Genomic DNA, 24,899 nt, shown 5'->3' on the forward strand with positions numbered 1-24,899 from the left:
GGCGGAGAAGGCCCTGTCCACTCCTGTGGAGTGGCTGGTGGTTTCGAACGGCTGACTTTGACAGTCCGACTGACCAACAGACGAGCAGTGGCCATCTGGACGAGAAGGCTCGAGTTCCCAGCCTTTTAAGGTTAAAATGTTGTCTATGAAAGTCCGCGTGCACGCAGCCTCCATGCCCTCTCTCTGGGTCTCTCTCCTACGTCTATTCCATAGATGTAAAAATGGGTGTCTCTCTCTCTCTCTCTCTCCCCTCGTTCTGTCTGTTGTCTCTCTCTCTTCCCCTCGCTCTATCACTTTCTCCATGTGACTGTGGGCCTCTCTGTTGCCATCTCTCTGTCTGTCTCTCCCTGCCCACTCTATCTCTCACCCTTTGGTTTCACTCCCTTCTATCTCATCATCATCTCTCTCTTCCGCTGTCTCGCTTGCACATCCACCCCCACCCGCAAGCTGCGTTCAGAGTGTTTACTTTAGCATCAGATCCTCCGAAGCTTTTCGTTTTATAAAATGCGACTCTTGGTGGGCTCCTGATCCGAGGACTTGATTCGTGGAAGCAGAATGGCTGGGTCATCTTCAAGTAGTTACCAAACATTTCCCCCAAACGATGTGCTGTTCTCCATCCCACCGGCCATGTTGGAGCGCTCGGCTGCTCCACGTCCTCACCCACACGTGCGACATTTGAACTCAAGTCCTGCTTGTTCCTCGTGCATACCATTCCTAGTCGCTGGACAGAGGCCCGTGGGCGGATGTCCCCTGGAGTCATGGACCCCCCCCACCTCCTCCCGACGAGCACCTCGGTTGGTTTCGGTTGTCACCCTTCTAAACAGCCTGGAGGGCATGTCTCTGTGGCCGCTCTGTCCTCACCCCCCTTGGTGGTCTCTTCAGCTGCGCCTCGGTGGCAGGATGAACTTCCCTGCACCTGCATCGTTGTGTACATGCTGCTGAGCATGGAGTGAGCTTTGTTTGGTTTGTGCTTGTTTGTTTGTGGGTTGCTTTTCATGCCTCTCCGTGTGTTGGTCTTGCACGCAGGGCCGGCCAGGGCAGTGTCGCTGCACGTCGCGTGGGGTGAGAAACTGAAGACTGCCCCCTCTCTCAAGTTGGCTTTACGAGATTGTATCTCCTCCTGCTTCTCCTCCAGCTCTATGACCCTCCGAGGTAGGAAGACAGAGCGCCTGGCCCGTCAGCTGGGGAGGAGGGCTGGAGGCACCGTCCATGTGGGGACAGGCATACCAAGGTCTCCCCTCTCTCTGCACCTGCGTGACATCAGAGCTAGAACCATCTCTTCGCCCTTCCTTCCATCTGTCACTGAGCCATCGGCATCGACGATAGGCCCATCAGACTCCCAGGCTTCTTTCCTCTCCCACCCCTTCAGCGCTCTGACTGCGTGGATACTCATCGATTTATTCACTCGTCCTTCAACTAGCCATTCATCTGCTCATATCTCCCCCATCATCTCCAGCCAACCCTCCATCCATCGACCAATCAACTGTCTATTCAACCACTTGTTCATCTACCCACCCACTTATCCATTCACTGCTATCTATACGTTCATCCATTTATACACCCACTTGCTCACCCATCCACTCATCTACCTACCAGCCATTCATTTACCTAGCAACCACTCATCTATCTACTCACCTAGTAACCCTATGATCCATCCAACCACCCATCTGTTTAGTCACCTGTCCATCCATTCTTCCAGCCACCAATCCATCCATGTCCTGCTACCCATCCCTCCACTGATTCATTTTTCATTTTCCTGCTCCTCTATCTGTTTATCAATTAATTAACCAGCCTCCTTTATTCAACCACTTTTCCATCCAACCCTCCATCTCGTCCGCCATTCAACTGTCTACTTACTTGTCCTTTCAGTACGTTGTCATTCATCCCTCTATCTCCTCATCCACCCAACGTTCAACCTGCCAGTGCGCTCATTTACCAATCAAACGACCCACCCACCACTCACAGCTTGGGGCCAGGTCCTATGGCTGAGGTGGACACCTTGAAGTGATCAGACCTGGGCTATTTCCTCTAGAAATACAGTCAGTGGGTGAAGGCCACACACACACACACACACACACACACACACACACACACACACACACACACACAGAGGCATCCCCCAAATCATGTGGTCAGTGCTTGTCCTCTGGTGAAGAAGGCAGGTAGGTGGTCAGGCTTCTGGTGCAAGAGCACCGTGTGTGCCAGCCCTCAAGTGGCCCTGGGCCACGGAGGACAGCCGACACAGGGATCCACAGGTGACCAGCGCTGAGATGGCCTGAGAAGGGAAGAGGAAGACGCAAACCCCCAGGAACAAGAAGATCTGGGGGGTGAGTGGAATGCCGGCCCAGTGGGAGCCCTCGTGTCCTCCCCGCTGACCCGCCCCACCCCTGCCACCCCCACAGGCAGAACCAACCCCCGCAGGAACCAAGACCATGCAGCACGAGACACCCCTCCCGCTCCCCGAGCAGACGTCACCGAGCAGGCAGACGAGCCTCCAGTCCCAGTCCAAACTCAGTCCCTCCTGTGAGGCAGAGGCACCACCTGCCAAGCCCCAGCCGGAGCCCGCCGAGGCCCAGAAGGCCCCCCAGGAGCAGCCGGTGCCCCGCCATGCCCCCCACCTGCGGTCCGTGGTGGAGAGCCAAGCCTTCAGGAACGTCCTAGTGGACGAGATGGACATGATGATGGCTCGCGCGGCCACCCTCATCCAAGCCAACTGGAGGGGCCACCAGCTCCGGCAAAAGCTGATTTCCCAGATGACAGCGGCCAAGGCCATCCAGGAGGCTTGGCGGCGCTTCCACATCAAGCGCAGCTTCCGCGCCCACAAGGAAGCGGACGAGGACAAGGACATCCCTTACCACGCCCCCCAGCAGGTGCGGTTCCAGCAGCACATCCCAGGAGGGCCAGAAGTCTCCCCCCAGCCCGTCAAGATCAACAAGGAAACCCAGTTCCCCTCCTCGGACACTCTGGCCCCCTGCAACCTCCAGAAGTCCCCGGGGGCACCTGGCTCCCTGGAGCCCGGAACGACCCCTCCGTATGTGTTTGAAGCCCCTAGTGTCCCCTTCCTGTCCCACCAGTCTGTGGCCATTCGGTTCCCGTGTCCGATGCATGCGGACAAGCGCCAGTACCCTTGCTTGATGACGAAGACCATCAGGAGCTCCTGCCTGGTCCACATTGAGGCGGAGACCGCGAAGGGCAAGCATGGGACCAGCCCACTCAGCAAGGGCGGCCCTGGGGAGCTGACACCGTGCGGAAGGAGTGCCCCGTTGGGGAGTGGACACCTCAAGACCCAGACCCAAGCCCAGGCCCATGTGGAAGCAGAGGCTCTAAGACTCGCACCCCACGTGTGTTCGGTGTCCTCGTTGGTCAAGTTCCCACCCCAGACACGCCCGGGAGCCATCACAATGACCAAGAATCCATCTCAGCCCAGCCCGACAGCCACCATGTTCAAGATGCCTCCCCAGACACGAACGGCAGTCATGACGGCCAGGATTCCATCCCCGGCCTGTCTGATGCTCCCCGTAACCAAGACCGCATCCCAGACACACCCAGGGCCCACCAGGGCCCATCCCCTGACCCAGCCACGCCCAGCATCTATGACTTCCAAGGCTCCACACCAGGCACGCCCTCTGGGCATGATAGCCAAGACTTTACCCAAGACCCATTCAGTGGCTACCATAGTCAAGAGTCCCTCCCAGACCGGCCCAGTGGTCAAGAGCCCCCCTCAGACACGCCTGGCCACCATGATCACCAAGACCCCGGCTCAGTTACGCTCGGTAGCCGCCCTCTTCAAGAACTTCTGCACGTTCCCGACACCCGCTGGAAACGCCAAATCACCCCCTCCGGCCAGCGTGGGCAGCAGGACCTCCCAGTCTTTGTCCCACACACGTCTGAACTCGGCCAAGGGGAAGGGCCCTGGCCCCGAGAGGCAGAGCGACATGGCCCTCAAGGTCTCATCCCACTCCGGCGTGGCTGCGGGCAAATCCACGGGCCACCCCCAGGAAGTGGGGACACCCAAGGTGCTGGGGAGGTCTCCCTGGGAAGCTGAGAAAATCAAGGTCTGTGCCCAGAGGCCGATGAGAACAGAGACACCACCCAAGACCAGCGGGGACGCAGACATGCCCAGGACTCTCTTTAACAGATGCAAGGCCCGCGCGCAAGGCCAGGAGAAAAAGGAGAGCGCTCGGGGCCAGCCCCAGGCCTGTTCGCCCACCCAAGGGCTTATGACCCCAGGCCAGGTCCAGCCGGCCGCTGCACTGACCAAACCCCAGTGCCAGGGACATACGCCCACCGGGCTGGCCAAGACCCTGTCCAGGACTCTGTCCAAGACCCTCTTCCAGGCCCAGCTGGTGAGCGGGCTGACCAAGAGCCAGTGCCAAGTACAGATCCCTGCCAGACCAACCAAGGTCCCATCTCAGATGCAGACCGGGGTTGAGCGGACAGCCCAGCCTGCTGGGCTGGCCAAGACTCAGTCTCATCAGCAAGTGGCCAAGCTAACCAGCCTCCAGGTCCAGATCCAGACACCCCCCCAGGAGCAGGCCCCACAGATGGCCAGGCTGACCGAGGCCCAGGCCCAGCCCCAGCCCCCCGCTGGGGTGACGAAGGCCCAGTCCCAGACCAATCTGGCCACCAGAACCACCCAAGCCGGGGTCCAGGTCCAGATGTCCCTTGCCCTGACCAAGACTGAGTCCCAGGCCCAGCTGGTGGCTGAGCTGACCGAGACCCACTTAGAGAGACAGCTGTCCACTGGGCTGACCAAGACCCCGTCCCAGGCCTCGCTGACGACAGAAACAGCCCAGTCCCTCTGCCCAGCCCATCAGGCCACAGATCTCAGCAAACCCCAGCCCCAGCTCCAGCTGGCTGGGCGCAAGGCCTCCACCCAGCCCAGCCAGCTCCTCGGTGCCCTGGCCCCCAGCCTCGAGCTGGGCAAGACTGAGCAGGGCATCCGCTCACCAGGCCCCAACACCCAGGGCATGCTGGTGCCGCTGCTGCCTGGTCACTCCTCCTGCAACATCGAGTCCTGGGGGGACAGCGGGGCCGCCCGGGCCCCAACACCCACGCACAGCCCGCCTGCGCTCAGCCCGGAGGAGGTGACAGCCGCCCAGCTGGCGTCCCTCTGCGCGGAGCTGACGGCCATGCTGAGCTCCCACGAGGACCTCCGCTTGCTGCTATGCAGGGCTTTGTCGCAGGGTGAAGTACGGGCCACTCTGACCCAGGTCCTTTCCAAGGAGGGACTGGGCACCACCATGGTGAAGGCCCTGCCACAAGGCATGCTGGGTGCTGTGCTGGCCAAGGCCTTGTCTTGGAGCGAGCTGGGCGTAGCCGTGTCGCGGACACTCTCTCGGACCGAGCTGCGGGCAGAGCTGACCAGGACCCTGCATGGCAGGCTGACGGATGTGCTCAGCAAGGCGCTGACGGAGGACGAGCGGGCGGCACTGAGCCAGGCCCTGTGCCAGGGGGAGCTGGGCGCCGTGCTGAGCACGTGTCTGTCGCAGGCGGTGCTGCGGACCGCGGCTACACTGCCCAAGGTGGTCGTGAAGGCAGCGGGCGGCAGCCTGGCAGCCGGGGCCGGGACGGTGGAGTTGGACTGCGGGGGGACCCCTTCGGCCACATGGAGGCCCGCCCTGGGGCCCACGAGAGGTCATCCCAGCAAGGTCAGGGACCCTGGCAGTGGGGCCTGGGAGGAGATGGGGGATGGGACTAGGCTTGGGGGGTCCCCCTCCTTGTTGAGGGTCCCTAGTCCAGAGGTCACCACCATCCACCAATGTGCGCTCATCTTCGGCCCGGACACCCGGGGGCCTTGGGGGGGAGCATCGGGCAGTGACCCGCCCAGCCCCAGCTTAAGCCAGACGGTCTGCAGGCACGAGGCACCCACTTTCCACAGTACAGGACCTGATGTGCCCAAACCACCCCACTTGCAGCCACCTCCCTATCTGTGGCCACCGCTGACCGCCAGTGGTGTTGGCCACAGCACCAGCCAGCCATCGGTGACAGGCGGTGGGGCCCCCAGCTCCCAGAAGCCACAGGGTTCCAGCAGGGTGGCCCCTCACACGTGGTCTTCGCCCGGGGCGGCCAGCGACTGCTCAGGCAAGATGCCAAGCTCGGTGGGCAGCAGGAGGGCCGCACATGGCCACCCATCCCCTTTCCCCTGCAGCAGGCACACCTGCTGGTGCCAGCTCTCGGAGGCCAACAAGGGGACCTGTGGGACATGCCAGTCTCCCATGGCCAGAGGGGCAGGCCCCAGATCGCAGCCCCCAAACCATAAGCAGGCACCTGTGGACCCCAGGGATATGCCCAGGAAAGGGACCTGGAACCCGTCGTCGGCTGCCAAGATAAGCAGGGTGGTTCCAGGTGACCCCCAGGCAGGCTGTGACCTGCCAGACCCCATGGCACCCATGAAGAACTACCTGGTGACTCAGGTCAATTCCATTCTGTCCCAAGCAGCCTCTGGCCTTACCCAGACACCCATCCCCTTCCAGGAAGGGACGAGGGTGTCCAAGTCCGCCAGGTCCCAACCCCAGCAGCTGGCATCTGGCCATCAAACATCCGTGTGTAACAGGAGGACGGGCCCCTCCGCAGACACCGTTAGAGGCTTCTCCCAGTGCTCCATGGGGTGTGGCGTGGCCCTCAGCAATTCCCAGAGCTCTCTGCAGAGCTGCAGCTCGGCCAGTCTGTCTACCACGTCCCTGGCCAGCTTGAATGCCACCGATCAGGAGGAGGAGTCTTGGGAGGACAACCCAGAGTGCTGTCAACAAAGGGGGCCCCGGACCCGTGGGGAGGCGGTAAGGTGCTCGCAGGGGACCAGGGAGATGGAAGAGGCCAGTAGGACCCAGCCCAAGCAGACCACCCAAAGACGGCCCACCACGGCCACAGAGCTGGTCCCCATTCTACACCACGGACCTATGGCTAGCCGAATGTCCTTCAGTGTCCACTGGGGTTCAGAGAGTGACACAGATGTGTCCTCCTCGTTCCCAAGCTCCACAGATACGAACCAGAGTGTGTCCCAAGTATCGGTGAGGACAGGGCTGGTGAGGAGCCTGTCTCTGGGGACTATGACTCAAACCCCACGTCAACAACCCACCCAACCCCAGGCATCTCTGGTCAGTCGGTTGGCTCCGAGCCTCTCCTACCCATCCATGGCCACTGGGGTGACCTCCAACCTCTATCATCCATCTGTGGCCAGTAGAGTAGCCCCCAGCCCAGCTCGCCTACCTGGAGCCAGGGGGGTGGCCCTCAATCTAACCCACCCAGCTGTGGCCAGTAGGATGACCTCCAGCCTTGGCCAGCCATGCTTGGCCAGTGGGGGGACACCCAGCCTTGGAAAGCCATGCATAGCCAGTGGGAGGACACCCAGCCTTGGAAAGCCATGCATAGCCAGTGGGGGGACACCCAGCCTTGGAAAGCCAAGCATAGCCAGTGAGCAGGCACCCAGCCTAGCCCAGCCATGCATGGCCAGTGGGGGGACACCCAGCCTAGCCCAGCCATGCATGGCCAGTGGGCAGGCGCCCAGCCTAGCCCAGAAATGCATGGCCAGTGGGGGGACGCCCAACTTAGCCTGGCCACCCATGGTCAGTGGGAAGGCCCCCAGCCTATGCCAGCCATGCATGGCTAGTAGGAAGGCACCCATCTTCTCTCCCCCATCTGCAGCCAGTAGGGCAGCCCCTAGCCCAGCCCAGTCCTTTATGGCCAGTAGGGGTGTGCCCAGCCTCTCTCGCCCATCTGTGGTCAGTAGGATGACCCCCGGCTGCACCCAGCCATCCATACCCAGTTGGGGGGCACCCAACCTCTCTCCCCCGTCTTCAGCCAGTGGGGTTGCCCCGAGCCTAGCATCAGCAGCTAGAAAATTGAGCCCAAGTCGATCCCAGCCATCTGTGGCCAGTCATGGCTTTGATACACCGGGTTTGGCCTCTGGGAGAGATTCTAGTGGACAGTCCTCCAGGACCGTGGATGCAGTAGCCCCGCGTTTGCAGCAGGCCTCCATGGCCCCGGGTGTCATGTCAGTTAGGCCAGACCCTTCTGCAGCCACTTTGAGCTGGCAGCAGCGCCAGCCTGCTTCAGAGAGCTGGGCAGCCATAACCCAGGATCCTCAGGTAGCCTCCAGCCTCCGGCACCCCAACTTCAGCGAGGGTATGGGTCGGAGGATGGGCCAAACTTCCCTTGTCACCACCTCAGCACCTAACCTTTACCAGGCCTCGATGGCCAGGGGTCTGGCTACTGGATCTGGCCATTCGATCAGCATTTCCCAGGAGACTCTGCCCAGAGGGATGACCCCGAATCTGGCTCAGGAGACAGCGGTGGCGGGTGCCGCGCCAATTATGCCTCGGAGAACTATGGTTACCGGTGTGGGCCAAAGTCAGTCTCAGGTGGCTGGTGGCATGGCGCCTGCTACCTGCTGGGTGTCTGGATCCCGTGGGCCTTTGACCCGTGAGCGAGTGTCAGTGACTTCCAGAGCCCCGGAAGGCTCCCCGCCTTCGGTGTCTAATAGGTTGGCAGAGTCTCTCTCCAATGGCTCCATGGTGGGCGTGGCTCCCAGCATCCCCAAGCTCAGCGTGGATCTCCCCGTGGGCCTGGATTACCAGCCTCCTTCCGTGGCCATCGTGGTCACCCCTAGTTACCAACAAGCCAGTGTTCTCACGCAGGATACCATGATGGGTGCAGCGAGTGGTCTGGGGCCCGATCCCGTAGCCAGTAGGATGACCCCAGGCATGACACCACGCACTGCGGCCACTGCTCTGACCCCTAGCCTGGCCGCAGGGTCTGTGATCCGGGGCACGGGCCAAAATCTCTCCCCAGGTTGTTCTGCCAGCAGTGTGACCCAGACCCTTCCCTCAGGCTATGCGGCCACCGCGGGGGCCCCTGGGGTAGTTCCAGCACCTGTGGATGGGGGGCTGAGTCAGAGCATCGTTCTAGAACCTAGAGCTAGCCTGGTGACCCCGGTCCCTGTGGGATCCCTGCTGATTGGAATCACCCCTCGGCCTTATCAGGGGTCCCTGGTGGGGGAGGGGTGCCTGACTTCCTTCCAGGCGTCCCGCAGTGCTAGTGTGGCACAAGTGCACACTCCGGCATCAGGAGCAAGTGGCACCGTCAGGAGCCTTCACCGAGTGCCCACTGTTGTGTCCAGAGTCTCCCAGGTGAACCAGGGAGTGATGTCATTCGGGGCCGTAGAGAGCCGGGCCACGTTTCCCCGCGGAGAGCTGGATAAGGTCCTGTCCCAGGTGTCGGGATCTAGTGGAGAGGCCAATGACTTTAACAGCAAGTCTGTGGTCCTGCAAGTGAACCCATGGACATACAGAGAGTCCCTGGGAGCTGATGAGTATGCCCCTGCGCTGCAGTTACAGGAGGGGACTGTGAAGGAGCCCTGGGCGCCATTCTTAGGGGAGGTCGCAACCAGCTTTGCCAAGTCTGTGGACAGTGGCATGGTCCATAACTACCCACAGGCTGGCATGGTCAGTGGTGTGACCCAGAGCCACCCACAGGGTGGCATGGTCAGTGGTGTGACTCAGAGCCACCTACAGGGTGGCATGGTCAGTGGTGTGACCCAGGCCCACCCACAGGGTGGCATGGTCAGTGGTGTGACCCAGAGCTATCCACAGGGTGCCGTGGTCAGTACTGTGACCCAGGCCCACCCACAGGGTGGCATGGTCAGTGGTGTGACCCAGAGCTATCCACAGGGTACCATGGTCAGTAATGTGACCCAGGCCCACCCACAGGGTGGCGTGGTCAGTGGTGTGACCCAGACCCACCCGCAGGGTGGCATGGTCAGTGGTGTGACCCAGATCCACCCACAGGGTGGCATGGTCAGTGGCATTGTCCAGACCCAATCAAAGGATGCCATGGTCAGTAGTGTGGCCCAGAGGCTTCCCCCGGCATCTGTGACCAGCACCAGGATCCAGCCATTAGGGTCCATGGCCAGTGGGGTGGCCCAGACCTGTCCACCAGGCTCCATGGTCAATGGCATGACCCAGGCCTTACATTCAGAGTATGCAGCCAACATTTGGGCCTGGGCTCAACCTCCAGGTCCTGTGGGCAGTGGTATGCCCCCCGCCCCCTCACAGACCGCCAGTGTAGCCGCTCACTCTGGGGTTGGCAACACCAGCCCCACGCTGCAGCCGCAGCCAGCAGCCAGTAATGGGGCATCCAGCAGGATCAGTTTGCATACGCAGTCTGTGGTCAACAGGCTCATAGCACAGTCCCAGGCCATCTCTGGGGTCCCATCAAAGCCACCTGTGTTTCCCCAGAGTCACTCCCAGGCAGCTGCTCTCCCCCCACCCTCCAGGTCATCCCAGCCACCCCAGGGCAACTTCAGGGCCCCCAGCATCCCCACAGGGTCCAACACTCAGTTGACGGACCCAGATCCTCCACAGTGGTCCAGACACCCCAGCATGCCTTCTCACACACCTCAACAACCCCCCCTGGCTAGCGGGGCAGTGCCCAGTCAATTCCAGATGAACACTGCTTCAGGTACCCAATTGTCCCCCATGACTAGGGACGTGGCCCAGAGCAGCCGCCCAGTACCTCTGGGGCCCCGGAAATCCTACAAGTCCGTGCATAGCAGCATTGTGGCAGAGATGCTGGGTGACTCTGTGACCACACTGGTGCCATCCCCCCAGCTACAAGAGAAGCCCCTTCAGCCCCCACAGAGCACCAGGTCCTCTGTGGGCACCCTGCACATGGGTATCGTGCGCACCCAATCCTACAAGTCCGTGCACAGCAGCATTGTGGCTGAGATGCTGGGTGACTCTGTGACCACACTGGTGCCACCCCCCCAGCTACAGGAGAAGCCCCCTCAGCCCTCACAGAGCACCAGGTCCTCTGTGGGCACCCCGTACACGGGTATCATGCGCACCCAAGGCATAAGTGTCCCTAGGACCCACCCAGGCGTCCACAGGGTGTCCTTGGGGTATGAGTCTTCTCCCAGTGGCTCCCGGAGACCCCTCTTTGACCAGGCATCCCCGCTGAAGTTGCAGGAGTCCCACACTTCGGTGGCCCCGAAGAGCAGCCACCAACCCTCCCAGACCCTCAGTGCGCTGCAGAGAGACATGGTCCTTGGTGTGGAGGGTGGCCAGCAACCTTGGAACACCAATGCCGCCGCCGCCGCCGCCCCCAGCATCGTGGCTGGGCCCAGGGACAGCATGGTAGGCCCCAGGAGCCTGTGGCAGCCGGTCAGGTGTCCAAGCCCGTGGGATGTGAAGGCAGCTGGCTGGAGGAGCTCGGGGCAGCAGTGGGGGGCGGCGCAGAAGGTGGAGGAGCTGCGTGTCCCTGCTGTGATCATCATCCAGGCGCACATGCGAGGCTACTTGGTGCGCCGCCAGATTAAAGAGTGGCAACAGAGTGCCACCATCATCCAGGCAGCGTGGCGTGGCCATGTGGTGCGGCGGCAGCTCTACCAGCTGCAGGGGACTGCCCACACCATTCACACCCATTGGTGTAGCTACAAGACCCAGCAGGACCAGGGTCAGCAGCCACAGCCCCAGGCTGTCTGGTCAGCTCCCGGGAACTGGACCAGGGCCTCATCGGAGCACCGATGCTTCCAGTCCTGCCAGCCACGCTCCTGTGCCCTCTGCCAGACACTGAGTCTTGGGCTGGGGGCCCCGCCCAGTGTGGTCCTGCTCGTGGGCTCCAGCCCCCGCACCTGTCACATGTGCGGCCAGACCGTGCAAACCCGTGTGGTGCAAGGCACGGGCCAGGGAGCTGGGTGCCAGGAGAGTGCCCCGGCACTGAGGACTGTCAGCAATCAACTGGTCCCCACCAGCCCCCCTGGCCCTTCCCTTACCACCCTCCCTCCCTGCTGCGAGAAAGCAAAAGCGGCCACCACCATCCAGTCCGCCTGGAGGGGCTATCTGGCCCGGAGCCACCTCAAGAAGCAGCAGGCAGCCGCCAAGAAGCTGCAAGCAAACTGGCGTGGCCACTTCACCAGGGCCTGCCTGACAACCGACTCGCTCCTGGGACTCACCAAGAGCTGCCCGGCAAATGACTCAATCCTGGGCCAGGATAGACCCTGTGACAGGCAGAGGCACACCAAGTATCCCGGGGTCTAGGAATCAGCCACCAGGAGGGGCCGGATCTATGAATAAAATCCTTCCCAGCCTGAGTCCTGAAGTGCTCTGTCCTGAGGTGCATGAGGGGTGAATGGGGGCGCTAGGGCAGGGAGGGTAGGGGAACCTGGGGAGGAGCTCGAGGCCTCCGCACCACCCCATTTGCTCGTGTGTGTGTGTGTGTGTGTGTGTGTGTGTGTCCAGAATGGGAAGTCTTTCTGGAGGTTAGGAGCTGCTAGTGTGGTTTCATTGTCCTCTAGCGAGTGGGGTGGCATCCAGAGGGACACTGTCCCTGACACGCTGGGTGTCTGTAGCAGGGAGCGTGCCTGGCAGGCAGTCCCTTGATCCTAGAAAACCCACCCATGGGCACCTCGCTCTAGAGATGTTGGGAGGTGCCAAGCACGTCCCCGGTTGGGGATGTTGCGCCCACCGCTGAAGAGGTACCCGTCTTGGGGACAGGGCCAGGCTCAGGCACCCCAAAGGCGAGTCAGAGACAGGCAGAGGGAGGGGCGGGGAGGAGGTTGGGGCGCCTAAAAGGGTCTTCCGGGAGGCCTCCTGGAAGGGGGAAGAGTGGCGCTGGACTCAAGCCCATCCAAGTCTCCGTTTGCAGAGATTCGGAGGAGGCGTGGAGGGTAGGCGGCTCTGGGGCAGTGACCGGCACGGCAGGGAGAGCCGGGGAGGCATGGGCGGGGGCACAGGGTAGAGAGCTTGGCGTCAGGGCTCGGGCTAGCTGCTGAGGAAGGCGCGGGGTGGACGTCCCGAGGCCCCGCCCCTGCTTCGCACCTGCGCGGTCCCTCGCGCCGCCAGGAGGGGGCGCCCGCAAGCGCAAAGCGAGCACACCTGGGCGCGCACACCTGTGCAGAATAGGCCGACCCTCCCCGCTCCAGAATGGCGGTCTCGCCGCCACCGCTGCTGCTGCTGCTGCTGCTGCTGGTACTGGCGCTGCTGTTGAAATCCGACGGGGCTCCAGTCACCGTCGCCTCTACAGGTAAGCACAGGTAAGCGGGAGACTGCGAGCCCAGAAGCTGGGGTGCGCGTCCTGGCCACACTTCGGGCGCCCGCACCCCTCCGGGCGGCCCATTTGCCAGTCCCTTCGCCACTCCCAACCAGGGCGGCCACTTTGCCCCGTGGCAAGTGGCGGAGGAGCCGTGCGAACAGCTGGGGCACTCCCGCTGGAGTCCGAGGCGAGGGGTGGGGATCTTGCGTCCGCCAGTTTCAAACCCGAGTTTCTCAAAGCCCAGCCCCCAAGGGGAGGGGCCGGGGAAGCCCAGGGCCTGAGGGGTGGGCTGGAGCACCCTCCTGGTCACGTGTTTGTGGCTCCCTCGGCCCACCCCAGCCCCACCTCCAAGCCTACGAAGTTCTTGGTGGTATCTGTGACCCTGTGAGAGGATTCCCAGGGTGGAGAAGAGTCGAGTTAATTTCACTGTCCCAGGCCTCCCTCCAGGCACGAGCAGTGGCTAGCTTGTGTCCACGTTGGCCTCCATCCCTCTTAGCAGGGCAGAGGTCCCTGTGGGGAGGAGCCGGTGGGCGGCAGGACCTTCCTTCCAACACCACCATGTTCAGCCACGTTTCCCAGCTCAGAAAGCTGGGGCTCAGCCGGCTCAGGTCCCCAGTCTGGGTCAGACCTTGATTAGAAACCACTGACTTGGTTCCTGCCAGCTTCCTGGTCTCCGGGTCTCCTCCAAGAAACGCAATCACTTGGCATGATACGTAGAAACAAGCCCCCTTAACCTCCTTTGGATCTAGCTCCAAGGGGCCCTGGTGGCACTGTGGGCTAGGCTCCGGGCTGCTAATCACAACTCAGCTGTTCAAACCCACCGGCTGCTCCTCAGGACGAAGACGAGGCCATCTGCCCCCGGAAAGATGGCCGGCCTTGGGAACCCCAGGTAGGGTCGCTGTGAGCCAAAGAGACGTGATGGCGTGCCTCTCATGGTGTGCTTTCCCCCCACGGCCCATCAAACCACAAGCCACACTCACTGCCAGTGTTGGCTCCGAGCCACCTGGCGGACAGGGTAGAACTGGCCCTGTGAGTCTCTGAGACTCACTCCTTACCGGAGTCAAAAGCCCTGTCTTCTTCCCGAGGCACGACTGGTGGTTTCAAACTGTTGACCTTGCAGTTAGCATCCCAACGCAGGTTTGAAACACCACTCCGTTCCCCAAGGCCCACTAGTTTCCCCCCCATCTGCTTAAAGAGTTCAGCTAGGCAGAATTCTGGCTTGGCTTTTAGTTCATTGTGACCCCCTGCTCATCGTCATTTGAAGAGGAACCTTATAGGGTCTGAGAGCCCCCTGGTCACTTCAGGCCAGACTCTCTACCCCCTGGAATGTCCGTTGCCCGTGATGGATGGGAATGAAGTCAGGCCAAAGCGCTGCAGCTCTTTGAGACTCCCCGATCATTCCAAAATGACCTGGGAGAGATGACAGAGAGATGGAATGTGGGGTGGGGGGCACTCCTAGGCTGGGTGTTCTTTCTGCATTTCTGGGGGAAGGAAGTCCAGAGGGCAACCAGGGTGGAAGGAGCAGGCAGGGCAGGGAGCGGCTGATACAGTGACATGTGACAGCCAAGGTGCTCAGTGGCCTGGAACCAGGATAGGAAATAACTGTGGGAGGTGGCCCACAAAATATTTACCCACCCCTCGCCCAGCCCCTGGGCTCCGTGCCTGGGACTGGGTGGGAGCCAGGGAGCAGCCGGAGCAGAGGAGATGGGGGGAGGGTTCCAGAAACACAGCCCACTGATGCCTCTCAGGTCCCTGGCACTCTGGCCACTTCCACCCCACCACCCCAAAACAAAAAACAAAACCCAAAGCTCTGAGTTTAACCTGAGCACTTCCAGGTAGCTGGCCTCTAACCCCTGGTCACTCCAGGTGTGTCACAGCAGGACTGTGCCCCACAGGGCTTCTCCGTGGCTGATTTTCCCTAAGCAGACCACCAGGCCTTTCTTCTGCGGCACCTCTGGGTATCCTCAAACCTTCAGCCTGTTGGTTGGCAGCTGAGCACATCGTAACCTTTTGCCGAACCGGTGAAGCTTGGGTTGTGCTTCCCCCTCACTGCCTGCCTGAGTGAGCACTTGCAGGGGGGTGGGGGAGCAGGGGGGGCACCAGTTCCTGCAAGCACTGTCCTGATGGACCCCCACAGCAGCAGATCTCAACCTGGGGGTCGAGCAACCCTTTCACAGGAGTCGCCCGATTCATCACAGCAGCAATGAAAATAATGTTATGGTTGGGTGGGGCGGGGTCACCACCACACAAGGAACGGTCTGAAAGGGTCGCAGCATGAGGAGGGTTCAGAACCACTGCCCCAGAGGGTATGCAGAGGCAAGAAGCGGGCCGGCCAGGGAGGACTTGAATGAGGCGATCCCGCTTTCCCCCACTGAGCACTCATATGGTGCCCTAATTACCAGAGAAAGAGGGGACCAGAGAGGGCCAGGGACTTCCCCAGGGCGCACAGCACGGCCATCCCACCCCAGAGCCTCTTCCTCACCATCTGCTCCCTGCCCTCTGACACTGTGTTTCTTTCCAGATATTACAACTTTGTGGCGCTTGGGCCAGCCGGTGGGGGCCTCGCCTCCCAACCCTCAGCCAGCTCCCAAGGCCTCCACCCTCAGACCCACAGGGAGCAGTGCCACCCTCCACCCTAGCACCCACCATTCCCAGACTGACCCCAGCAGTTCAAGTAGAGGGGAATCTGCCATCGCCCACCTTAGTACCACCAGTTCCGGGGACACGTCCGTCTATTTCAGCCCCCCAGGTTCAAGGGCAGGCTCCACGCTCGGGAGCCCTCTAAGTCCAGAGACAGTCCCTACCTCCCTGCAGCCAGAGAGGATCTCCCACCACAGCTCGGGCCCCCCAGTTCTGAGCTCCTCCCCACCTCCCACTGCTGCCACCCCAAGAAATACCTCCATGACCCTACCCTGGGGTCCCACGCCCCTCAGCACCCAAACAGAGCCCTCCTCCACAACTTCCGTCACCACCTCCCAGACGGCCTCGGCTTCGGGCCCCAGTGAGTACCTTGGGGACGTGGGTGGGGCTGGGTGCCGTGCTGCACTTCTTCAGAGAAGCCACGAGGGGGGGACGCAGAACGGGGAATGCGCCGCCCCACCCCTGGACAGCCTCCGTTCATCCCGCCCAGGGTTCTCAAGTCCCTTAGGTGTAGCAGGGAGCCCGGGTGGTGTCGTGGTTACACGTTCAAAACCACTAACCGTCTGTGGGAGAAAGACCGGGCTTTCTACTCCGTAAACAGTGACCGTCTCCGAAACTCACGGGCCTTTCTACGCTGTCCTAGAGGGTCGCTGAGTCCGCATTGACTCGAGGGCAGTGAGTTTGTTTTTAAGGGGTACTGCCAGAGACAGCGGGGCTTTCTACTCCCCTACAGAGTCATAGTCTCAAACCCGCTCTTTCCGGTGTGGGAGAGAAACCCGGGTTCTGTGCTCCTGTGTGGCAAGTCAGGTAATAAACACATCACTGAGGGATAGCTTTTGAAAAGAGCAGAGTGCGTCAGGGGGAGGAGTCAGAGTGTGGGCTAGTGTTCTGATGGGTTTGGAGGATGAGTCCTCTACTGGAGAGAAATGGAGCCACGCGGAGTCTCTGGGGAGGGGGAAGGGGCCGCCAGGCAGGGCCTGCAGCCAGCACGTGCCTGGTGGGTTTGAGGATGAGAGAGAAGGCGGGTGGGGTATCAGGTGGGGACACTGAGAGTAGGAGTTGTGAGATACAGACCACACCGAACCCGAGGTTCCAGAGGCCCCAAATCATTGTTACGTATAATCATGTACTGTCAACGCCCCGAACCTTCTTGTGGACGGGGAGGACCACCAGCCTAAACTCCCACAACCTACCCGGTCTTCACCAGGGGTCAGATGCCTCATTCATAATCAGAAGGTGGCTGCCTCTAGGAGCCAGGCCCTCTTGGGTTTTCTCTGCCCTTGGGAGTACTCCAGAAATGCCCCACCCACAGTGGCAGAAAAAAATGTAGTCCACTTAGAGTCCACTTATGCATTCCCCATAGACAAACACATTACACCCACCCCCCGTGTGCTTAACAAAAGGTTGTAGCAGAAACCTGGGAAAGGAAGTGAGCGTGGCTGGCGGGAAGGGGTTTAAAAGGCTCCGGGCCCTGGTGGGTATCCCAGCCCTGGGAGTACGGCCTACTGGGGTCCTAGGCTGATTCAGGACTCCCCTTTCCAGCTCCTGGTGGGCCCAGGGCGCCCGAGCTACAGAGAAATCCAGGTGTAGTGGTGGCAGTGTGTCTACTGGTGTCCGTCCTGGTCATTGGTTCTGTGGTCATGGCCGTGCGGTGTTGCCAGAAGAAAGAGTCCAAGTTCCGGAAGCTGGATGAGGTTTCCATGGTGAGAAGAGGGTTGGCCTGGGGGTTCCCAAACATGCCAGTCCCCTGCTGTAGAGCCTGCAAAAACCTGACCAGTCTTCTCCCCTGTTCCTCTTGCAGGGCGTGCTGAGCGAGAGGTCTTCCTTTGCCTACCCCCTCCCGAAGTGATCGGCATGGCTGGCAGAGACGGGGTCCCTGGGGAGGGGCAGGGCCTGTGAATAAATCACTCACCGCTCACCTGAGCCTCCAGAGTCATGCGTGCACACCGCGGCATTCATTCATTGGGCCACCTGTGTATGAAGAAGGATACCAAGGCTTTCACCTTTAGGGTGTCCCGTCTTGAGGACCAGAGGGGCTCAGGAGATTATATCAGAAGGTGCTGAGGGTCACAGGGTCATGTTTCAGGAGCTGGAGCTGGACCACAGGGACCCAGGGTGCCCACCCTGATCAGGAGGGCAGGGGGCCTCCCTGAGGAGGGGATGGTTGAGCCGAGACCTGGAATCCCAAGAGGAACAACACCGGGAAGGTTTCAGAAGAGGCTGCAGTGTGTGGGGTTGGTGGGAGCAGGGTGAACGTGTGTGTATGTGTGTGAAGGTCCTGGGGGCTGTGGGGGGAAGAGTTCCAGCCAGTAAGTACCAGGATGTGGTTGATCCTGCCGAGGAGGCAGGGGCCACCTGGGCAAAGACTGGTTAATTGCAGCCCAGCTGGTGATGCACGGCAACCCGAGTGGGCAGCGTGGAGCTGCCCAGAGGGCCCGTGGCTGTTCTCTCTCCAGAAGCAGGTCCCCAGGCCTTTCTTCCGTGGAGCAGCTGAGCGCTGAACTGTTGGTGCCACCAGGGCTCCTGTGCAGAGACTCGGAGCCCGGCCCCCCAGCCCCTGCCATGTCCCAAGGAGGGCCAGGGGAGCTAGCCTCCTCCCTCCCATGGGCCAGGTAGGGAAACTGAGACCTGAGGAGGGACAGGCCCATGGCTGGGGACACTTGGCAGGGCAGTGGGCGCTTCCTGCCTCCACCCTCATCATCTCAGACTTCTCTAGTCCAGGGGGACACTGAGGCCCAGATGGAGCCTGGACGTCACACCATGTCTCATGCTTGGGGCCGCCCCTCCTGGGCTCAGCTGGCCCGACGGTGAAATGGGCACTCAGAGAGGGGCCACGGAGCCATGGTCACCCAGCCAGTTGGGGCTGAAGCCCGCCTGAGGGAGGGCCAGCGCCACGCTCTGATGGTCCTGCCGGGGAGGGGACACAGGGCCTCCCAGGCAGGCGGCCACACAAGTGAAACATTAACTCAACTCTGGTTCGGGCTCGGGAGTGGCAGCCACATGCCCCCCTTTCCCCTGGCCGCGTCTCCCTACCCCCACCTCACCCTGACCACTGGCCACTCCGGGCTCCAGCCCTGGCACCTGAACCAGAGGCTTTCACCTGTGCGGGTGGGGGAGTGGGGGCTGCATAACACCAGGAGGGGGGAAGCTTTCCTGAGATGCCCCCCACCAGGACCTCTGGGGGGAGAGGGGGGATCTGTCCACCCTCCTCCCATGACTAGCTCTCATTCTGTCTCCCCTCACTCAAAACCACCAAAAATTATACCCACACAGCAACTCTAACCCAGGGGTCCTCACCTTCCTCAGGCCGCGGCCCTTTCCTACAGTTCCTCACGTGGTGGGGACCCCCAACCATAACATTACATTTGTTGGTACTGTTGTGAGTCGGGCAACCCCTGTGAAAGGGTCATTCGACAACACCCCCCCCAAGGGGGTCGCGACCCACGGGTTGAGAACCGCTGCTCTAACCCCTAGGCCTGGCGTCTGTGCTGAGTCCCAGCCCCTCCTTGGGTGCCAGGGCAGAGCGGTGCTCCAGAGGGTCTGCAGGGGGTCGCCAGGCCTTTCTTCTGCGGGACCACCAACTTGGCCGAGGGCAGACAGCTTGTGCCACCTGACTCAGCGAAAAGGGGGTGAATCTCATACGTGTTGTCAGGGGATGGGCCTCAGGAGACTGGCGCTCCCCAAGGACGCCAGACCAGAGGGATCCACAGGGCACTGACCCCATCAGCCTGCACAGACAGAGAGCAGACTGGTGGGTGCCTGGGGGGTGGGGGGCGGTGGGGGGTAGTGACTGGGGAATGGGGCTGGGGTCTCCTTTGGGGCCATGAGAATGTTCTGGAACTACACAGAGGTGGCAGTTTGGGCTGAATATTGCAACCAGAACCACCCTTCACGCTGTGATGTGAATTTCACCTCATTTTCTTTTTAAGTGGCAATAAACTCAGGAATAATTAAACTTGACGTTCATTCCCTTGGGCACCTCCCATACTCTCGCTGCCCCCCTCCCCTACTTCCTGTCCTCAGTGTTCACCTCCCCACCCCTGGCTGGCTGGGGTCACTGGCACTCAGAGAGTTAAGGGGCCCAGATGACCAGGGGGGGTGTGCTTGGGCCGCCTCTCTGCAGGTACAGCCCCACCTCCTGCTTCCTGGGAGGGCCCACTCCACTAGGCAGGAGGCTCGGTGTCTGGAGAGCCCCGGTGCTGGTGTGAGTTGGGAATTCTCAAGTGGTGGGTGAGGGTGTCACCTACCGCAGGCAGGGCTCCTGTGAACAGACAGCTGGGCTTGGGGTTCTCTCCTTGGGGCCCCCAATGTGGGGAGAAGCCTTGGAGGGGAGAGCAGGTGGACACCAGTGATTTCTATCGAGGGAAAGAGGGACAGAGGCCCCAGGGGAGTTCTGGGGGAAGGTCTTCTGGGATGGCCAGGACAGAGATCCACAGCTGCAGACCACGCCGCCTGGAGCGGTAGTGAGCTGTCCATGTGGAGGGGCATCACAGAGATGGGCATGCAGTGGGGGCGGGAGGCTCACACTTGCCTCTCTCAGATCCAGACTCCCGGGCAGCATGCGGCGCAGTGGAACTGCTCACTCCTTCCTGCTGAGCGAGGTGAGCAGCCGGGGATGAAGGGGGGTGGTCTGGTGGTGGGGGTAAGGACCCGGGACCCTCCCCTGCCCCACAATCTTCAGAAGCCCCCAAAGCGGCCTGAGGACCAGCTTTGTTGTTAGCTGTGTCCAGTGGGCCCCAACTCCTGGTGGGGGCCCCCCATGGCAGGGAGGGGTGGTGCTGTGGGCCAGCTGTGGTCTCATGGACACACCCGCCGATTTCATCTCAAACGGGGCAGGCAAGGGACGCGCCGAGACCAAGTGTCCTGGTGAGGGAGCCCATGACATGACGGTGTCCAAAGGGTCTCCGTCCGGCAGTCACTTAAATAGGACGGCCCCATGGGGTTTTCAAGGGAGCCCCGGGGGCTTAGTGGTTGCGCACTGGGCTGTTAACCACAAGGTCAGCAGTTCAAAACCACCAGCCCTTCAAGGGGGGATGATGAGGCTTCTTACTGCCACACAGATTTAGAGCGGCGGAAACCCACCGGGGAAGTTCTGCCTGAGCGGGGATCGGCTCCGTGGCAAGGGGGGTTGGCATTTTGGGAGAGGGCTTTTAAAGCCATGGCCTCTGGGAAGCAGCTTGCTCTCTCTGTCCTCTGCGGCCCCTCCGGTGGGTTAGAACCACCAACCGTTCGATCATCGTGTGTTCAGCTGCTTATGTCACCCAGGGACCAGCCTACAGCCCAGAGTGTGGAGCCTAGGTGTCCAGTTTGGGACGGTGGCTACTCCTTTAGGGGATAGGGGACCTGGGAGAGTTGGGACCACTCAGGGCGGGAGCCAAGGTCTTTGATCTCCAAGGAGGCCGGAGGAGACCTCTCGGTGGAGACAGAAGCAGGGAGAAACAGCCGCGGCTGGATTCGAACCCTAGGTCAGTCACCTCCCTGGGACTCGGGGTTTGTCGGCTCACATGAGAAAACAAACAAACAAACAAACAAATTCCCTGCCATGGAGTTGACTCCCGGGGACCGTGTCAGACAGGGGAGAGCTGCCCCCCGATTTCTGGGACGGTCACTCTTTTCCGGACCTGAAAGCCTCCCTTTTCTCTTACGGCGCAGCTGGTGGTTTCAAACTGCTGACCTTGCAGTTAGCAGCCCAACAGGTGACCCACGAGGCCACCAAGGCTCCCTGTTGATGTAGAGCGAGGGCTGAACGTCTGTGCATGGAAGGACCAGGACCACACTGGCCCGTCATGACCCTAAGCTGTGGAAGAGAGGCTTCAAGTGGCTGATTACTCCCACCCCACCCCCACCTGTACCTTAGGTGTCCCCAGTTTACAGACCTGAGGCACAGAATGGTTCCCCACCCCCCTGGGATAAGTGCATCTGACCCGAGTCCCTGCTCTGACTAGGGACCCCATTGCTGGGGCCATCTCCCCCTTATTCCTCTCTAAAGAAGGTGGGTGGCACTGACCAGGCTGGCCCCTGACCCCAGCAGGCTGCCCACCATCCCCTCTCAAGTGGGGACTACCTGGTGCTCCCTGAAAACATGGGGAGCGGCTTTCATCACCCCACCAGCATGTGTCCTGGATTCTGTGCTGGGGATGGGGATCCGGAACCCATGATGACATGACAGGTTCTGCCCGCCCACCTGGGCTTCTGGCTGGGGGAAGGGCAGACAGCTGTTAAACAAGAAGAAAGGAATGAAGGGTGGGGTGGCTGGGGTGGGAGACCCCCGGCAGGGCTGGGAGAAAAGGGCTCCTTTAAGGGGGTCTCTGGCCGGGATGGGGGCCACTGCTCTGTGATCTGAAGCCTAGTGGCAAGGCTGTTGGGACTGAGGGAGAAGGCAAGGGGGCCATGGGGGAGGGGCGGGGGGCAGGGGCTGAGCCCCACATGACCCCACGGGCAGTGAGGGACATGGGCTTTGCTGTAGGGGCGCTGGGAGCCATGGGAGGGACAGGGGAGGGGCAGGTTTCAGAGTTGTCTTGGCGGTAGGACTTGGGGTCCAGCCAGGGCCAGGACGCTCAGTGTGAGGTGAGCAGGGGCACCTGTGTGCCCCCCACCCCCCAGGGAGAGCAGTGTGTCCCGAGACCAGGTGATGGAGCAGCAGAGCCAGGAGAAGCCTGGAGCCCCCCCCCCCCAACCCCACCCCCCTCTGCGCTGACCCACAACCCCCACAAGTTCAGGGGCAAACCCAGCTGCCTCCAGGGCCCCCCTGGGAATCCTACCACATGCTTCTCCCCAAACCTGCCCCCCCACCCCCCAGTCTTCTCCTCCCTGGTAATGGTGGCCTCGCCTAAACACACTGGGGACAGTGTGACTGGCTGGGGGCAAGTGTGAGTCATGGTTCTGTGAGCACCTGCTGAGTCAGCCCTGACTCCTGGCGGAACCCCGCTCCCACACACACACACACACAAGATGAGAGGTCCCCGGCCCTGCGTCATCCCCACGGTCAGCTGTGGCGTGGACCCGCCCGGGGGCCAGGGGTTGGTTTTCAGAAGTCCACCCCCCGCCCTTTCCTGCCAGCCCATCTTAGTGTAGCCTGGAAACCCCCCGAACCCTGAGACGCACCAGCCTCTCTGACAGGTGAGGTGGTGGCTGCCCCGGGTGCAGTGGCCAGGAGCGAATCAGACAGGCTCTCCTGTGTGGAAGCTGAGACTTGACCAGGGCCTGCCAGTGCCCCACCGTAACCCTCAGTCCCCTCTGTCACACCCCGTGGCCGCTGCCCCTCTCTCCATCCCTACGCACAAAACTCACTCACGGTGACCCTCCAGGACAGAGTAGAACTGTGCTGTGGCTTTCCAAGACGGAAATTCTTTGAGAGTAGAAAGCCTCATTTCCCCGCCTGGAGTGGCTGGTGGTTTCAAACTGCCGACCTTGTGGTTAGCAGCATAGAGCCTAACCCACTATACACCAGGCCTCCTTGCACATACACCCCACAGACTTTCCTCCAGGGGCCTCAGAGTGTCCCGGTCACCCAGAATCCCTGCCACACGGAGCGTCTTGAAATGATCCTGATGGTCACCTACCTCTCAGCTCTCAACACGTCTCAGAACCAAATGCAAGCCCATCGCAGACTCCTGAGACCCTTCGGTCCCACCCCTGCCTCCCTGCAGTCACTCCACCCTCAGCTCCTTCTGACCCGCCTTGGCACACACGGTGACCTCTGACTGCCAGCTCTCCCCCACGGGCTCCTCCTCTTTCAGATTCCGGCTGTCAGCTCCTCACACAGCCCCCCACTCTTCTTTCCAACAGAATGCCACCCCCGCACCCCCACAGCCCTTACATGCTTCCCTTTCCTCCCTCTGCGTTCTGCGCCCCCTCCCCCCCACCATCAGCCTGGGAGCCGGGTGTGGCTGGACCCAAATCCCTCCATGCACAGCCACACTCCCAGCCTCCAGCTCCCAGGGGCATCCGCAATGTTTGTTGAATGAATAAGTGGCTCACTGTCACCTTGAACCAAAGGTTTTTTCCCCAGCTGAGCCTCAGTTTCCCCACCATAAAACAGGCAGGTGGCATCTTGGGGGACCTCCCGTGCTGGGTGGGGCCCACCGGCTCCACACACCCTCCCTTGGTTTCCCTACATAGCCTCTCCCTTGCTGGGAACCCTGTCCTGAGGGATGCTGTAAAGGGAGCACTCAGGCTTCTGCGCAGAATAAAGACACACCCGGGGTGGGGTGGGGGGTGCACAGGGTGGGGCAGGAAATAAGTCATGCCTACATGGGGGGCCTGGAAGGATGGATTTCGGTGAAGGGCTGAGGAGGACCTGGCTTTGTGACTCTCGGCAGACCCCCCGGGGCACTCAGAACCTCAGTCTCCTCCTGGGCCAGGTGGGGCCAGAGGACCCACCTCCCAGGGTGAGAGTGGCCCAGGTGCGCAGTAGGCATCAGCCTGTGTGCTTTCCTCACTCCCTGGCTCCGGTCCTGATTAGCAATGCTGCTGGAGGGCTTTCCTCTCCCCACCCTCCATGGGGGGGCTACGGATCTTACTCCAGGGCCCCAGCTCAGGGGAAGCCTCGCCCTCTCCCAGCTCCACTTGGGGGTTCCGAGCTCCTTCCACCACGGTGGGCCCAGCATTCCTGGAGGCTTTCCATGTGTCTTGACATGAATCTTCCCTGCGCCCACCAGGGACCCTGGAGCCAAGAAGCTCACTCCTCTGCCGGCTCTTCTTCCTTAGTGGGAGTCGGGCCCTCCTTCTCTGCCCACCTCTCTCTCCTTGTATCCCTTGTAAGATGACAGGTGAGGAATCCTGGTGGTACCGTGGTTACCCATTCAGCGGCTCGCTGCAAGGTGGGCAGTTCGAAACCACCAGCTGCTTCTCTGGAGAGAGAGGAGGCTCCCTGCTCCTGTGAAGAGTTTGTCTCAGAAACCACGGAGCAGCTGCACCCTGTCCTAAAGGGTCGCCCTGAGTCGGCCTCCGCTTGAGGGCCCTGAGCTTGGGTTGGGGAAACAACAGGAGATGCAGGTCACAGCACAGGCAAACCCCCCTTACTTGGGATCAGGGCTGTGGCCTGAGTAAGCGTGCGACACTCCACCCCGCCCTAATCCTAATCCTCACGAACGGAAACATAACCTCCCTCATTAACCCGACAAACAGACGAACCTTCTTAAGGCCACCAAATCCTGCCTCTCTGATAGCCTGGGGTGGAGAGCACACACTCAAGACCAAACAGCAAAGGGTCACAAGGAGGAGACGGG

General features: G+C 61.3%; 2 protein-coding genes across 2 annotated transcripts in view; both read left to right on the forward strand.

Annotated features, from left to right (window-relative positions):
- Nucleotides 1-953, forward strand: part of JUND (JunD proto-oncogene, AP-1 transcription factor subunit) — a 37,036-nt gene extending 36,083 nt beyond the window's left edge. The window contains exon 2 of the mRNA XM_013005344.2: nucleotides 883-953. Coding sequence (XP_012860798.1) covers nucleotides 883-953 — 71 coding nt within the window. The remainder of the gene's footprint in view (nucleotides 1-882) is intronic.
- An 11,967-nt stretch (nucleotides 954-12,920) lies between these two features.
- On the forward strand, nucleotides 12,921-17,587 carry LOC123522693 (putative protein TPRXL). The gene is made up of 4 exons (XM_045299247.1): nucleotides 12,921-13,020; nucleotides 15,551-16,030; nucleotides 17,212-17,372; nucleotides 17,471-17,587. Exons 1-4 carry the CDS (start codon nucleotides 12,921-12,923, stop codon nucleotides 17,516-17,518), a joined length of 789 nt encoding a protein of 262 aa, XP_045155182.1. The 3' UTR covers nucleotides 17,519-17,587.
- Nucleotides 17,588-24,899: the final 7,312 nt, after the last annotated feature.

Source organism: Echinops telfairi, unplaced genomic scaffold (assembly GCF_000313985.2).
Source record: "Echinops telfairi isolate 266 unplaced genomic scaffold, ASM31398v2 ScPeMD7_7457;HRSCAF=8495, whole genome shotgun sequence".
NCBI lineage: Eukaryota > Metazoa > Chordata > Mammalia > Afrosoricida > Tenrecidae > Echinops > Echinops telfairi.

Excerpts from the sequence above, each read along its gene's own strand:
- LOC123522693 (XM_045299247.1), top strand. The coding sequence starts at position 12,921 with ATGGCGGTCTCGCCGCCACCGCTGCTGCTGCTGCTGCTGCTGCTGGTA. Across the intron at positions 13,021-15,550 it reads AGTCACCGTCGCCTCTACAG|ATATTACAACTTTGTGGCGC; the intron begins GTAAGCACAGGT and ends GTTTCTTTCCAG. Across the intron at positions 16,031-17,211 it reads GGCCTCGGCTTCGGGCCCCA|CTCCTGGTGGGCCCAGGGCG; the intron begins GTGAGTACCTTG and ends TCCCCTTTCCAG.